We start from the raw sequence: 16,938 nt of genomic DNA on the forward strand, positions 1-16,938 counted from the left end.
TTTTTAAATTAAAATAGTATTTAAAAAATGAAAAAAATAATAAAAAAGAAAATGAAAGGGTATAACCGTCATTTCAAGTTTTTTTGGACTAAAAACATAGAAAAACTTTGATTTTAGACCTTCCATGCAAGTCGAAAAGTTTTTGGACCCTATCCAAAGGTTTTTGCAAACCACAAGGACCAAATTTGTAGTTTTGTCTTAAATCAATGATTATAATTTTGTATAACTAAAAAAATTCTCTTAATTAATAATTTATTTAAAATAAGTGATTAATAATTTTGAGTTTTTACTATTAAAATTTAATTAATTTTGTAACCGTAGTTTCCACAAATTATAAACTAATATAATTATATAAATAAAATATTAAATGTAATATATATGATATAAATTACAATAAATATATTTTTTTCTTTTTTAGTTTAAAATTTAATTTTAAAAAATACTTAATATTTACTATCTAATTTTTACTCGGTATTATTTATCCCGTGTACCACACTTAGTTTTCTTTCTTTTTATTTTTTTATTTTTTTATTTTTTTATTTTTTTTTATTTTGTGTATGTGAAGGTGGATAAAATCTGAATAAATGAAAAATAGTTGGGGGGAGTTCAATTGACGAAAGTACCCCAGAAGCGAATATGGTTTTCTTTTCTGTCTAAATACGTAATTCACCCATATCCTCCACTTTACTAGGTCCAATTCACGGAAAATCCTCCGACAGAGCCCTTTTTGGTAATTTCCCACTCAATCCAAATCCTCTTTATATCAATTTCCCCCTTTCTTGCGTCTTCATCCTCTGCGGGTTGATTGTGCCTCTTGCCGAATTCTCTCAATTACCTTCCTCTCACCCCCTTTGGATCGTTATAAATCTTTTCTAATTCCTTTCAGATATTGAATCACACGTAGTTTTTTTTTTCTTTATATATTTAGATTGATTAGTTTTTTGAATGATACATAATCGAGTACAGAACAGAATAAACTTTAAAAGAAGAAGATGAATAGGGGAAGATTGAATATTTTTAAGAGTCAAAGAATATAATTCTAATCGGATATCCTTTTCTTTGTTTTCAGCGGATTTTGAGCGTTGGTTTTGTGTTTTTTAATTTTCAATCCATTACGAAATTCGCAATTTAGGGTTTTTTGGGTGTTGATTCTGACGTTTTCATAGAGTATATAAATATAATTTTTATTGTACGTTTGATAAACGATCAATTATAATTGGGTATTCGTATTATTTGGAAAACAGTTTTTTTTTTCTTCTTTTTTGATTTTGATTTTTGCGGCAAGTTGATTTTGGTGGGGGTGGTGGAGCATGGATTGCGGAGTCTACGCGGCAACAGGAGACCCGTGGTTGATGATGGGTAGCAGTGGCTCCGGTGGTGGTGGTGGTGGCGGTGTAGGCGGGCAGATGTTGGGTGGGGCGTTTAGCCACGAAAGCGAACATGATTTGGCAGCGATGGTTAGTGATTTCTTGGAAAACGGGAGTAGTTGTGGCGCCGATTCACGGTGTAGTAGCGACAGCGATTCCGGTTTCTGCGAACTCGCTCACCTCGCCGACAAGATTTCGGTATCCCCCTCTCTTTCTCTCTCTCATCAATTTGTTAATATTGTAATCCATTGACAAAACAGTTAGAATTGATAAAAAAAAAGTTCATCAGACCCAATAGTTTTACATATATTTTCTGTTTATCATAAACAATACCAATTTCCTCCCTTGAATATAAGTTATTATTATTACCGATGCTTCACCCTTAAATGCCAATTACTTTATATGATTAATTAGAGCTTCCATGAATTCCTCTCCATTAAATGCACCCATGCAATTTACATGACTGAAATTAATTTGTGTTGGTGTAGTACTACAAAGTTTTGCTGGATAAACACGGGATTGACATGCTGTCAGTAGTTAATTCTCTCATCCTATCAATCAATACAATGGACCTTCATTTTATCAGATCAGGTTCATGTTCATGTAACGCTAGTTGCATAAGGTTCTCTCTCGTCAAACTTCTAAGGCTCTCAGGTTACGATGCTGCCGTCTGTACATCCAGGTGGCAGGGCACCGGAAAAGTTCCCGGAGGTAAATCTTTAAACCATTCTATTACTAAAAAAATATATATGTATATATTTAAGGTTGAAAACTGTAATGTTTTTATTTTATTTTATTTTTGTAGGGGATCATGAATACGTTGATATTATAAATTACAATGATTCGGGCAACGTTGACCGGTTAATCATTGACATTGACTTTCGAAGTCACTTTGAGATAGCTAGAGCTGTTCCTTCTTACAACAGGATTCTGAAATCGCTTCCTGTTGTTTATGTGGGAACATTAACAAAACTAAAACAGTTTCTTCAAGTTATGGTTGAGGCTGCAAAATCATCCCTAAAACAGAACTCAATGCCGCTTCCACCTTGGAGATCCTTAGCCTATCTGCAATCCAAATGGCACTCCCCTTATCAACGACATGTAAACCCAGAACTGGAATCGGAATTGGAATCGGAATTGTTTTCCGGTTCCGGTTTTGGTTCTGAGCATAAGTTATGCATCGGGCACCTGAATCGGCTCAAGTCTTTGATCCAATTTGAGATGGAAACAGAGCGGAATCATGTGAAGAAACCGAATCCCACGAGCCGAGTGAAGATTGTAAAGAGATTTATAAAGTGAGAATGGAAATAGTAAAGAGGTAAAATGGTAATAACTTAAAACCCATCAAGATGGATGCTTTTTTGTTGCCATCGGAGGTCCTGATGGGATATATGGTATACTTGTTTTCTTTGGTGTTTTTTCTCATTGATTTTTTTTTTGTGTTATTTTTATAGGGTTTATTTTTTCATCTCTTGATGATAATCTGGATCCTCAGTGTTTTGTTATGTGGATCCTAACAAGTTTTGCTTTGTTTTGTTTTTCATTTTGGAATTTGTTTGTTTTGGTGAGATGTTATTAGAGGCTGTCTGGATAATGTTATATTCTTTAATTTATAGATGATAAAAAGTTTATTCTATGGAAATAAAACTCTGAATTTGTTCCTTTTTTTTTGGTTTTCTGCTCAATGTCTTATTACATTTTACTTGTGTCTTTTGATGACGTCTGTTTTAAGATATAAACATACACGAATACATAATTATATGAAATGTGTGTTTGTATGAGTATTAAACTCAAGAGCTTTCACACAAAGAAAGCGATAGCCATTCCACCACACTAGATGCCTTAATATCCGAACCATTGAACTCTTACAAGTTACAGCTAAAGCGTTTTTAATCGCTTACATCGTCTTGGATATATTACAATTTACAACTATATAATATATATTGTTAATATGGGCCATTATCTTTTGGGGCCTTATGCGAGTGCCAAGTGTACACTTTTGCGCCGGGCCTAATCTACATACCTTTTGGGCCGGCCCGGGCCAGTATGGTACGTATCCTGACATTTGGCAACACAGGTTGATATTGATCAAGAAAATACGTATTTAATGGTTGCAACATTTTATACCCTATGTTTTAAATGTAAAGGGGATTACGGAATATGGTTAAATTTATCCAGACAGTAGACATGCTTACACTCTAAAACGCTTCTCTTTCTTAAAAGATTTTTTTGGAACCTAACTCATACAAATGTATTAAATTATAAAAATCCACGATTCAAGAATAAGCTTCACTTTAATTACGATTGGTTATTTTTTCTTATTTCTTTTTTCCAAACGACGGGCCACCACAAGATTAAAGGATGTGAGATTCAAACTCGGTTCGATCCCATTTTAAAGTACTTCGTACAAAGTGATTACTATTATGCCATTTTGATGGTGGTTAGATTATTTTTCCCTATTATCATTTAAACCATGGCCAAGTTCTGTAACCCTAGTTTCTGAGTTAAAACAAAAAAGTGGTTACATTTTTTTATTAAATAATGTGTAAGATAAAAAATGATATTTACAAAGAAGAAATAGCAAGGATGGCGTTTGGTAACCATCCATCTAGGTTAAGTTTTAACTTAGGTTTTCTATGAATAACTAGTATTATACCCGTCCGGTGGATAGGTTGACAAATATATAAACAATAGATTGATTTTACTTTGTTTAATAACATATTTCTTTCATTTGTTCCCATATTAGCAATGCACAATGACAAATCTATCAAAATACCTTTCAGTGTTTTGTAATAATATCTATAATTTTGTTGCATACATAACGTAAAGTAAATTCGACAGTCTAACTTAAAACTCAAAAACACAAAGATTATTCAATGTAGAGCTCAAATGTTGGCACTGCCAAATTATCTGTTCACATAAAACCACCCATAGAGACAGACTTTGTAAGATCCTTTGGCTTATGGTACCCAAACAATAATGTGTTTCCCTACATGGACAAAAAACATGAATGTACTATGTGATTCCATAAATTTAATCTACTTAAACCATAAATTTGTGTAAAAACTCTTATAAAATGCTTAATCTAGTTTATACTTTTAAATTATCAAAATGAAAATTATTAAATTAAGCAGAAAGCTACATGATCTAAAGAATTTGAGTTACATGCATGAAAATTACCTAAAACTCTAAAGAACCCAAAAAAAACCATGTCCCATCAGTTTAACATTCGAATCTCGAATTACAATTTAGTAATAAGATAATTTTATAGTTAATTTTTTTAATAAAACAATCAAGAAACTACAAGTAATTAGAGATATAAAGCTTACAACCTTTGTTCATTACTATCCAAAACAATTTACCCAATTAATCAATGTTACATAAAACCTATATTCTATAACTACCAATGGAATCTACGCAAATGACATATACATGAAGACATTACAATGACTGATAATTTAACATGTAATGCCACCGTTGAAGCTTGCTCTCGTCCAATTTGGCCATGTTTACCTTTTAAACCAAAAAACAAAAGTTCATAATTCTTAAACAATATCGCTAAAGCAAAAAGATACAATGCTTTTACCACTACAATCCAATCTATCATTTAAAAAACCACTGCCAATGCACTGAACGACAAAATCCACTAACAATGCATTCAACTACAAACTCCTATAATCTAAGGATAACATCACTCTAAGAGTTATACATAACCACTTCAACCTCTTGATGTTTATAAACAAACCTGCAGCTTGGAATTTGGAAAAGAAGCAACTATCTCATTTGAATGTAGAGGCATTCGACATGAGACAACCAAAACTTATAAGAATAATTGTTTATTATGTTAATCAAGAACCACAATCATGGTTTTTACCATGAAGTACTAAGAACCAAAATACCACAGCAAAATATGTCAAACACTATGAGAATTTTGACCAAATAAGACTATTTGTTTCATCCATATAAAGTGGAAAGCAAATAGGAAATAATACAAATGGTTATCAAACCAAATACTTTATTTTCCATCCATAAATAATTTGCTACATGTAAAAACAAATGCAAACACTTTTTAACAATGTTTTGAAGAGCATAAGCTAATAAGCAAACCCAAACACTCTTAGTATCCAAGTCCAAACCGTGCACCATTAGCAAACCCAAATCTGATGAATTTTAAAAAGACAAAAAAAAAAAAACATTAATAGACATACAAAAGATTAAAATTCATACAGATTCTGTGCAAGCCCTCGGGCAACCATGATATTCAATGTTCCTGAATGATGCTTGATGAGACTTTGTATTTGCAATTGCACCAGCCTCAAATCCAATACAGAAGCTATCGTCAGGATAAAAACTAAACAATCTGTAGTAGTGTAGAAACAAAGAAATATAAAATTCTCTTAGATATTTTATAACACAAATCAGAAATCAAAATACTACTACCATTAAAACAAAGAAGTTAAAAAAAACAGAAATTCCACAACTATTTGGATGTTAAACAATCAATGTTTGATCGTAAATATGTCAACTCTTAGTTTATGCAACCACAATCTTAGATGATAATACTAGCATTCCTCAATTGGTAGTGCCATAGTTTCTACATCTTTAGTGTTAAAAGTTAAAACTCTTCAGTATTCTTATGGGCGTCACTATTAGAGCATTGTAGACATGTAGTAGCATTGTACCTCTATTTGTTATAATTCAATATTGCATACTACACCATTCACCAAAGGACTTGAGCAGACCTGACAACAAAACAAAATGCAAGAAATAGCTATACATATTGATAAAGAAGAATAAAAAAAACATATATAACGTTTTACCTTAATGGGATTAATAAAGAAGAAAAAGGGCTTTTTAGTGTCGGAAACTTGAATGTGATTTTTTTTGTAGGTGTGGCGTGTAATGGTTGTGCTTTGAACTGCCTTAGGAATCTCCTCGATTGATGCATTTTTGTACTTGATATCTCAGATTTGATCAGGGTAATTCTTTGCTTTATCTACCATAACGGAAAGAAAAAACTCCATGAAGCCATCTAACCGAGCTGGAGGAGTCAAGAACAAAAAAAGAGAAAAAAACAAATTACCTTTTGACTAATATGAATATAAGACCAAGTTGTGATATGTATATCCAACTCCAACTTGTGTAAATGTTACTACTAAAAACTAATATGAATATATGACCAAGTCATTGCCACCTTTAACAGTTTCTTGTATTCAGCATGCAATTAGGCATCCATCTCTCACTGAGGCTTTCTTGCATAGAACAAATTATTAACCTTTCAAAAAAAAAATAATGATGATCAACAATATGTTTTTCCCCCCTACAGAATGATGACTACAATATGATCCCAAGAAAGCTCCAATATTAGGTGATTATAGCAGGAAAGCAAACAATATAGACTAAAAAATGACAGCCATTAGTCCTATACCTTCTTCCATTGAGAGCCAAATAGTTCCCCTTTCTAGTTCAACTGCAAGTCTGCTAAGGTCAACCGAAGAGATAAAGCTAAGCATTGTCAAAACAAGATTAACACTGAAGGATCATAATTATCAAATATGAAAAAGATTGTCCGGTAGTAATGTGAAAATTACTAAATCCAAGCAAGCACATACTCTGGTGATTGGTGATTATTTTAGATAGGGATTTTTTGATGAGGAGAGTTCATTAGCCAATAAGCCAGGGGCACAATGGTCCTTTCCTCATCTTTGAAATCTTAAAATCTACTTTAGAAAGCTACATTTTTGTACTCCAATAGTCTGAAATTAAAACCAATTATTTAACAGATCATACACATCCACCATTCAATAGAAATCACCCAACTAAACAAACAATTCATTAGAAATAGCTTTCTAGCAGTTCACCATATATATATATATATATATATATATATATATATATATATATATATATATATATATATATATATATATATATATATATATATATATATATATATATATATATATAAACTTCTGTACAAAAAACAATCCAATTTCTCGCTACATGTAAAAAATACTTTTATGAATCGATAAAGAAGAGAATAATAATTTAAAATACCTACCGATGTAGACAAGAAGTTTGAAGGAGTCAATAAAACCAGATGAAGATTTGAAGAAAGATTGAGATGTTATTGGATTGACAAACATATCAATATCTTCTGACGCCCTTATACCAGAATTTAAGTTATCGATTTTTGAATAAAACTATTATATGATACAACATAAACAAATTAAAGAAGAAGAAATGGTGGGGTTTTGTAGGTTGCGGTTACTGAAATGGGGGAGAATGGGAGATGGCTACAGATTCAACTTGCCCTGGGTAGAAGACGAAAGGGATCGAGGGGGTGGGAGGGACTTTCTTATACTCTTGACCAAAGAAACTTCCACAAGCAATCAGATCGTGGCCGAATGAAATCGTGAGTAGGGTGACAGTTCTGAGAAGTTGAGTCGTTCATCTGCATTTGTGGGATATGGAAGATGGTGGACGTGGGGAAAAGAAGAACTGTCGCCGTGGGAGCTCTGGAGTTGGAAGAGAAAACCGACGAGAAACCATAATTCTCAAGTTATTAGGCTAAAGGGAGTGGGCCTCGCTAAGGAGGTCGCCACCGGTCGTCAAGGGCGCTAAACACCGCCCCTTCGCTTGCGCCAAAGGGATCGCCAGCACCAAAACGAGAAGAGAGAGAAAGAGATCTGGTGGTTGTTGGCCTGTGATGTCGCAAGTCTCCTTCTCCGAAAAAACCCTCAAAGGTCTCACCGTTTTCTCGATTCTAGGGTTCTAATGTCGTCTTTCCAGTAGAAGTTGAGAGAATCAGGGGCAATTATACTCGGGAAAGCAAGCTTGAGTGAGTGGGCTTTTTTCCGAAGCTCCACTGCACCCAGTGGTTGGAATGCCAGAACTAAACAAGCAATTGTAGGTTCCCACCTTCAGCTTTCTTTAGTACTTATGGTCATTTGATTGTTTTACTGCACATATGATAACTTGTTGCCATCAAAACATTATAGCACACCAGGTGTTTGTGTATATGCGTCTTTGAAAAAGTTGTTGAATTGTGTGCAGAATCCATATGTAGCAACCCACGATCCATGTGGTTCAAGCACTGGATCAGCTATAGCAGTTGCAACAAGCATGGTAACCGTATCACTGGGTACAGAAACAGATGGGTCAATCCTATGTCCTTCATGTGCTAACTCAGTTGTTGGGATTTAATGATTTTACTAACAGTTTTTGTCCCTCTTGACAGACCAATATGTAGGACTGTAACTGATGTTGTTTATGTCCTTGATGCCATTGTGGGTTTTGATAAAAATGATGAAGTTGCAACAAGAAAAGCTTCAAAGTATATCCCCCATGGTGGTTATTGAAGCACCTAAAATCTGGTGGTCTTAAAGGAAAGACGTTAGGGATAGTGAGAGGAAAGACGTTAGGGACAGTGAGGGCTTATTCTAATTTCGGATTTGGTAATGACACTGAAATTTTGAATAAGTACAAAAAACATTTCATGATATTAAGGTATGCATTTTAAGTTTTTAACATCTGGAGTGTTCTTTAATTCCTAAATCTAACATTCTTACTTTTGCAATTTGTGTAAAACAAGACAAAGTGGTGCTACTTTGATAGACAATCTTGAAGTCCCCAACTACAATGATAGCAAGAGAGGGGCAAAATAGGAACAACCCAAAAGTTTAGAAAAGTACAAAAAGAAAATTACAAGGAATTAAATTAAATTACAAAAAGTAAATACAAAAAATATATTTATTAAAATATAGTAATTAAATTAAATTAGAAAATACAAAAAATTGAGTGTTAAGAGTGTTACCACTCCTTACCAAATGTCAAGTGTATGTGTTAAAAGGAGAAAAATGATGTGGTATGTGGCAAGATGCCAAGAGTGTCACCACTCCTCTTAGGGCATGTTTGATTTCAACTTACCGGGTCCAGTCAGCGTTGATTGCTGACTCAGTCAGCAGTCAGCTGTTTGATGAATACAAAATATAGCTGATTCAGTCAGCATTCCAATTAACCTCGGTCAGCCAATCCACTTACCTGGTAAGCAAAAAATAAACTCCTGACTGAAAATAAGAAGCGTATCCTTGCTCGCCTCCAGCTTCCTTCGCTGTTAACCTAGACAAAAGCCACACCTGCTGCAGTTGATCGCCTCCATCGCCAACAGCTTCTCCGGCGACGATTACACAGCGTCATCCTTGATCTACACCTCCTGCACCATCTTCTCTACTGCAGGTTAAGGCTGGCAATTCTCGACACGACACGCGACACGACCCGCGACACGACACGAAATAAATGGGTTTGGGTTGAGTTTTTCAACCCGCTAACCCGCTAACCCGCCAACCCGCCAACCTGTTTATTAAACGGGTCATATATGGGTTTCTCAAAAAATAAACGGGTTAACCCGCCAACCTGTTTATATTCTTAATAAAAAAAAATATTTTATTTTTAAATATTTATGTATCAAGTATGAATATTTAATAAGTATTATATAATATATATCATTGATTCATAGACCATTTGACTGTTTTGACATTTTGACTCGTGGTGGATGGTCTAAGGTTGTAAGTCGTAACCTATTAGGCTAAGTCTGTAACATGTTTCTATGAATGTTTTTCATTTTCATTTGGATGTTTAAGACTTAAATGTCTAAAATTCGGACCCATGAACCCAAATCTGAACCACAAACCAGCCAACCTGTAAACCCGTATAAATAAATGGGTTGGCGGGTCATATATGGGTTTATGTTCCAAACCCGCCAACACGTGACCCGCCAACCCGTGACCTGTATATTTAAATGGGTCGTGTTTGGGTTGGCATATTTTGACCCGCCAACCCGCCAACCCGCGACACGCCAACCCGAACACGACACGATTGCCAGGCCTACTGCAGGTAACGTTTTCTTGTGTTTTTTTTTTTTTTTTTTTTTTTTTTTTTTGCTTTTTTTTATGACTTTACCCAAGTGCAGAAATCTATTGGTTTTGAAAATATAGAATCTTGATTTGATTCCATTGTCTTGTTTCAAATGGTCTTGAATGTGCATCTGTTTGTAAATCTATTTTTGGAGCAATGTCACTCTAAAATCCGCTAGAAAAGGGAGGAGATAAGTTGTGCACACAACGTGTTTGACAAAATGCCCAAGAGAATGTTATATGCTTATGAGATCAAAATTTATTTGTATGAAATCAAAACTTATGTTGTATGAAATTTGTTAAGATAAGAAAGTGTTATATGCTGTGAATTTTGTTAAGATAAGAAATCAAAATTTGTTAAGATAAGAAAGTGATATATGCTGTGAATTTGTTAAAATTTATTTATATGAAATCAAAATTGATGTATGTTTAATTTGAATTTTATATGATAATTTGTGTTTTTAGAATTTTTTTTATCCAACACAAGAGACAACACAAGGGTAATATGATCATTTTTTCATTCAGCACAACTATTCAGATAAATAATCAAACAGCATAAACTCAGTCAGATATGGACTCAGTCAGCATTTCTAACTCAGTCAGCTTCTAACCCAGTCAGCTCTAACCCAGTCAGCAACTATCAAACGACCCCTTAGTCTTACGGTAAAGATCAAAAGTTGGAGGAGTTTAAACGACTGTCATTTTGACGACGGTTTTCCACTCACCGTCGTCCAGAGTATAAAGAATTCAAAAGTAGTATTGTGAAACAATCTTATCAAGTATCTTGTCTTCTTCGATTTTTACGCTTCTAGCAACATCTTGTTGTCAAAGTTTCAGATAACACCTAAATCAATGTCAGAACCACTTAATCAAAACATGATTGTCGATTCTTATTATGGGTAGAAAAATCAACTTGATTTATTCTATTTGAAGTCATATTTTACATAGGATTATCAATCTTCCTCCATCTAGCTATTTGATACTAAATTGGAGAAGTCATGGAACATGAATTTGATGGAAATTACATTAGGATATGCAATTGGCAAGTTTCCCATTATACCACATTGGTGGGGAAAAACATTTAGTGGGTTTATCTTTTGATAGGGCTTTAAAGCCTTTAAGTGGATCAAAAGATGGGTCAAGCCCACACATGCTAGGCCTTAGCTAATGACACAAGTGTGTGAAATTAAGGGTGAGCATAGGCGGTACCCGCCATATTTGACTGGAACCGGAACCGGTGATACCGATTCCTAAAGTATTGGAACCGGAACCGAAACCGGCGGGTTGCGGTTCCAAAACCGGAAACCTGGTTCGTTAGTTTTTAAACTTTTAATATCTTAAAAAACCTATATATTTTGCATACATACAAAAAAATAATTATCAATAAAATCAAACTAGTCATTCATTAAGCATCAAGAAGTAATAATCGATCAATAACTGTAACATAACTCTAAAAAGCATGTGTGACCCATTTAGATAGAAAATTAATCATGCAGACGTACTAACATTTTCTGTGTGTAGACATATATTTGATGTTAAATTTGAAACTAATTAATTTTCATCACATTAACAATTGCATAATAACAAATCAAAGTACTCAATAAGTATTTCATAACTGTGTAAGTCGTTTAAATTATTATATATATATATATATATATATATATATATATATATATATATATATAGAGAGAGAGAGAGAGAGAGAGTTAGGTTCAAATGTTTTCACTATCTATTGTGTGCCTGTATGATTGATTCTGGACCAATCATTTTAGTTATTTTAAGAAAGTAATTAATGCATATTAAATGCTGAAGATGTTATTAATACCTATTATATTTTCAACATGTAATATGCATTAATTACCTTATTAAAATAACTAAAATGATTGGTCCAGAATCAGTCATACATGCACACAATAAATAGTGAAAACAAAATAACCTAACCATATATATATATATATATATATGTGTGTGTGTGTGTGTGTGTGTATGCCGACTGTTACCCAACAGTTAGCGGTTCCAAAAAACTAAGAACCGGAATCGAAACCGCATAAGACGGTTCCAAAACTTTGGGAACCGAGGCAGTTCCGGAATCGGTGGTTCCATGCCAGTTCCGGTTCCTAAAGCGGGTACCATGTTCCGATGCTCACCCCTATGTGAAATGGTGGGCAATCGGGCTCGGGGGCGCTCGTAGTGACTGTGGGGGTCAAAGACCAAGAAGTGAGTTATTTATACCAAGCATTCTTCTTACGTTCTCTGTCTTTCTTTATTCACTTTACATTTATCACTTCTTCCGTAATTGTTGCAACGAAGGATATTTTGCATCAAAATCATGGGTAATGAACGAAGGTTGTCCATGCCGTCTTACACAAGTCGACATTAGCTACTACGACGCTAGTTTTACGTTATTATTACGCCGTTTAATTTTGTCTCCATTTTTCTTACTATCAGATCGCGATATGGTTTCTATACGAAACTTGATAATTATTAATATTAAATGAATTTGTTATAGCAACTAATTGACATATAATTTTCAATGTTATTTGTCATTTTTCATGTGCGTCTATTGGATATGATATACAACATAGTTAAATAAGCATCATTAATTTTTGTCGACATGCGGATCATACATCATGTACAAAAATACAGTAACATAAACTCCTTTTTTATCCAAGTTAATCCTAGTGACAAGCTAATGTAACAAAATTCTTTACATTAAGATATGAATCTTGATTGAAACACAAACGTCTGGTCGATTAACCATGTAGTCCATAAAGTGTCTTGTTACCTAACAAAACCTTCACATCCACTTGAAGGAAGACCTCACGGCTTTTCCATTACAACCAATAATTTTTGACCCTATCGATATCACCTCCCCAAAATGATCTACATCTCAACTTCTTAAATGTTAAGAATATCTTCGAGGATTTAGAAATCAAGGAGTTATAAACATGTTTTATGCAATGTTTATGCCATTAAAAAACATGTTTTATTTAGTAAAAGGTTCTTAAATGTTAAGGATATCTAACTTCTATCATTTTACTATTATATCCTCATCTGCAAATAAACGAAACACAAGTTCCTTAAGGGTGAATCTTAAACATGCTTTATTATAATGTCCCAATTTTCAAACCAAAATTTTCATTTAAAAATAAAAGCATTTGTTCCAATTACAACTTCAAATATCTAAATAAAATCATTTGATTCGAAACATTTATCAGAGTATCGACATAAGAGTTAATAAGTGCAGAAATCTCCAATGGATACGAAGCAATCAAGTCGCACTCTTCCTTCAATATAAGAAAACCTGAAACAATTTTAAACATAAACCGTAAGCACAAAGCTTAGTGAGTTTCCAAAGATACCACACACCAAACATACAAGTTTCATGGGTACCCCCATATTTTTTTCCGTGCAATGTCGATGGCCAAATCCTGGTCTTACATACAAGTGCTATAGGCTACCCCATGGTCTTTTCTTGCATTGTCGAGGGCCAAATCTTGGTCTTACATACAACTGTCATAGGCTCCCCCCATGTTCTTTCCTTGCAATGTCGATGGCCAAATCCCGGTCTTACATACAAGTGTCATGGGCTACCCCCATGGTCTTTCATATAATTACCATGAGATACCCCCATGGTTTTCCATGCAAGTATCATAAAGACAACTAGCATCCTATGTAGTATAGTGAGAAGATTCACCTGATCAAAAGTACACTTAAATCTTTACAAGAAGCGGACAATAAAGTAGTCACGCTCAGATTATCCTCAAAGTCAATTGAGCAGTTAATAATATATCTTCATTAATAGCATGCCACGAATGATTGACTCCTGAAGTCATACTCGGTCATCGGATGTTCCTATGTGACCAATATAAAAAATATCATAAATATCTTGTTTAAAAGTATGGTGCCTATCCCCTAGTTCAATTCAAGGTCTAAATTGCTTGGTAGAACGATTTCACCCTCAACCATTAAATATAGGATATGTCTTGGATAAACTTAATTACTCACAATTTGTAACATTTGGATCTTCGACGTATGAAAATAAAGTAATTTATGAGTTTTGTGTTGGCCACGACGTGGCATAACCATATGAATCGCATATATCAATCGGTCGCCACGACGTAGCAATATCTGGCCATGACGTGGCAACTGTTTTTAAGCAAACCCTAAATTTCAGGCTTAAAGCCTTATTTAAAGAAAGTGGGGGCTAGGGTTTCGTCCACCTTCAGCCTCCATCACTTCCAAGAGCCTTGAAGAAACCCTAATCATTTATCTCCATATTTGAGCTTATCTTTGGTGTATTGATACTCTTTAAACGAAGAAGAATGAGATTTGGTGCAAGAATCAAGCAAGCAACGCCTTCCTATATTTGAGATCGCCTTCTGGACCCTTTGTAAGGTTTCAAAATCTGATCTTTTTGGTTCATTCCTAGTAGATATAAGGTTGTTTTGCATGTATGGGTCATTTAATGTGTTTTTTATTAGTCCAATGAGATAATGTTTGCAACTTTATGGCTCACCTAGGTCCCTTGAGTAGTATATCATTAAAATATAGGTTTTGGTGGAGATTTGTAAATCTGGCTTGGGGTTGTAGGTCATTTCTCTTCATTATGACCTAATTGAGGGATGGGCATGCATGGGTCGTGCATGTCCATAAATTTGACATTTTTATGAACCATTATGGTCCTTAGTTGTAACGTCCGGGTTTCAGGGCTAAGCATATTTGTCAATGTAATAGTCTAGGTCAACTATTGTAACTCTTTTTGAAGTAATAAAGATAAAATATTTGAGTATTATGTGAATTATGTGTGTTATTGTGCTTATTATTTAATTATAAATGTATAATTAATAAAGAATAAAAATAAGCGTTAAAATTAAAGTGTGATATTAACCCGATATCTCTACATAAAGTTGTAGTGGTCGAAACAAGGATTTCCGGGGATATAAGGAACGCCGAAATCCGAGTTATAACGAAGAAGTTATGACCCGTCGAAGTTTCGCGACAGAACCGACACGATACCGGGAAGCGTAAATAGTGAATTTACAATAGAGCGAGATTTAGCCTTAGCGCTCTAAACAAAAGTCGTAGAATATGTTAAACTAAGAACATCGATAAAAAGATCGCCCAAATCTGACTTCGTATGAGGAAGTTATGATTTTTCTAAGATTTAGCATAGCAGTGCACAGCCTGAAATCTGAATTTTAGATCGGTCGATTTTTAGCCGACGGGATCTAAATGAAATTTGTAGTACTCATAAATACCAACGCATGGATATAAAGAACGTCAATAATAGAGCTCGTATGCGAAAGATATGGACGAAGCTTAGTCCCTACTTTTCGAGCGCGACGAATTCGATACAGTTTTGTAAATCCGAGATAGAATGAGAATTAGCTAACGAGGTCTAAATGAAAGTTGAAGATCTCATTAATAGGAACTCAACGGTAAAATGACAGACAAAAACGGAGCTCGTATGCAAAAGTTACGGACGAAGCTTGGAGACTACTTTATTATACACTTCCTATAAATAAGAGATGAACTCTTCATTATTTCCTCACACCTTCAAACCTTTCTTTCTCTCTCTAACTTCTCTCTAACCTCCCTAAACCCCTCTCCCAAGTCTAGGGAACCTCCCTATCACGAGAAGAAATCTCCGGAGCGCCCGACGGCTCCGAGAAGAAAAGCTTTCGGCTCGGAAACGCTGCTCCAGCGAAGCCCGGTTTTTAATAAAAACCCGCTGTAAGTGAGTTACGCCTATACTATATTTAATATAGCTTTTATTTAATTATAGTAACATTATTAGGACCTTAAAATAATTATTTGGGCTATTATTATGAGTTATCTTGAGTGTTATTTAACGCTTATATAATAGTAATAATAGTTAGACTATTAATTAGTCGCGATTAACGTTAAAACTAAACTCTAGTGGTATTAATACTAGGTTTTGGTCAAGGAAAAATTGTTTTAAGAAGTAACGAAGAGTTTTCCGAGTGCCGAGTCACCACCTTACCAGGTGAGTGCATAGTTACTTTCAGCTTACACATAGATATGAAGTATTTTATATAAATTACGTGCTATGTGTGCATATTATCTGAATACTTGCTATCTATGCTGGATGAACATTGTTATACATGTTTTCAATGATTTAAACTGTATATGTATTTTATATCTACGAAAATGATGGGGTAAAACATTGGTAGATGTAATAGGTGATGTGTGATAAAATGGTGAGAGGCATCGATGTTGATGTTGTTGATTCTGTCATCTAGCGGAGTATGGATGACGACCACGGACTCTTCTAGACAGTCCAGTGGAACACTAGCAGGCTCGCAACCTGTAGGTGTTTGTGAACGATGTGTTCACCGGTGTACTCCATCCCCCACATGGTTGCCTTTAGGACATTTATTGTTAAGGAATCCCCTTAGCAGTAGTGTCCATCCCGATGATGATCCTTAGACTAGGTCCCTTATGATAGGTGTTTAGGGACGTAAAGTGAGGATAACGGGAACGGGTAATCGGGTTATTGTTGATTGATGAAATTAATAAACTTATTTATTGTGGGTTGAAAACCCTATGTGCTCACCAGGCTCCCAAGCCTGACCCGCTCAGTTTTATGTATTACAGGTAGTGGCGCTTGAGCATAGATATGATGTTTGGAC

At 34.5% G+C, this 16,938-nt stretch overlaps 1 protein-coding gene and 2 long non-coding RNA genes across 6 annotated transcripts; 2 read left to right on the plus strand and 1 right to left on the minus strand.

Moving 5' to 3' along the window:
• Positions 1–555: 555 nt before the first annotated feature.
• LOC111905747 (uncharacterized) lies at positions 556–3,033 on the plus strand. Its single transcript, XM_023901476.3, has 3 exons — positions 556–1,565; positions 1,856–2,078; positions 2,173–3,033. The coding sequence occupies exons 1-3, from the start codon at positions 1,311–1,313 to the stop codon at positions 2,664–2,666; spliced, it is 972 nt and encodes a 323-aa protein (XP_023757244.1). The 5' UTR covers positions 556–1,310; the 3' UTR covers positions 2,667–3,033.
• A 1,669-nt stretch (positions 3,034–4,702) lies between these two features.
• LOC111905746 (uncharacterized) lies at positions 4,703–7,554 on the minus strand. Of its 4 annotated transcripts, none has more exons than XR_006188562.2 (6): positions 6,796–7,251; positions 6,451–6,642; positions 6,188–6,363; positions 6,050–6,109; positions 5,595–5,727; positions 4,703–4,880 (listed from the first exon to the last, which is right to left on the minus strand). It is a non-coding gene; the product is annotated as an uncharacterized LOC111905746 (long non-coding RNA). The 4 variants fall into 4 exon arrangements; XR_006188563.1 differs by lacking the exon at positions 4,703–4,880 and adding an exon at positions 7,429–7,554 and having other exon boundaries at positions 5,366–5,727; positions 6,796–7,123; XR_002854987.3 differs by lacking the exon at positions 4,703–4,880 and having other exon boundaries at positions 5,366–5,727; positions 6,188–6,408; positions 6,562–6,642; positions 6,796–7,249.
• Positions 7,555–8,137: 583 nt separating this feature from the next.
• LOC128132241 (uncharacterized) lies at positions 8,138–8,770 on the plus strand. The gene is made up of 2 exons (XR_008230440.1): positions 8,138–8,276; positions 8,424–8,770. It is a non-coding gene; the product is annotated as an uncharacterized LOC128132241 (long non-coding RNA).
• Positions 8,771–16,938: the final 8,168 nt, after the last annotated feature.

Source organism: Lactuca sativa, chromosome 2 (assembly GCF_002870075.4).
Source record: "Lactuca sativa cultivar Salinas chromosome 2, Lsat_Salinas_v11, whole genome shotgun sequence".
Taxonomy (NCBI): Eukaryota; Viridiplantae; Streptophyta; class Magnoliopsida; order Asterales; family Asteraceae; genus Lactuca; species Lactuca sativa.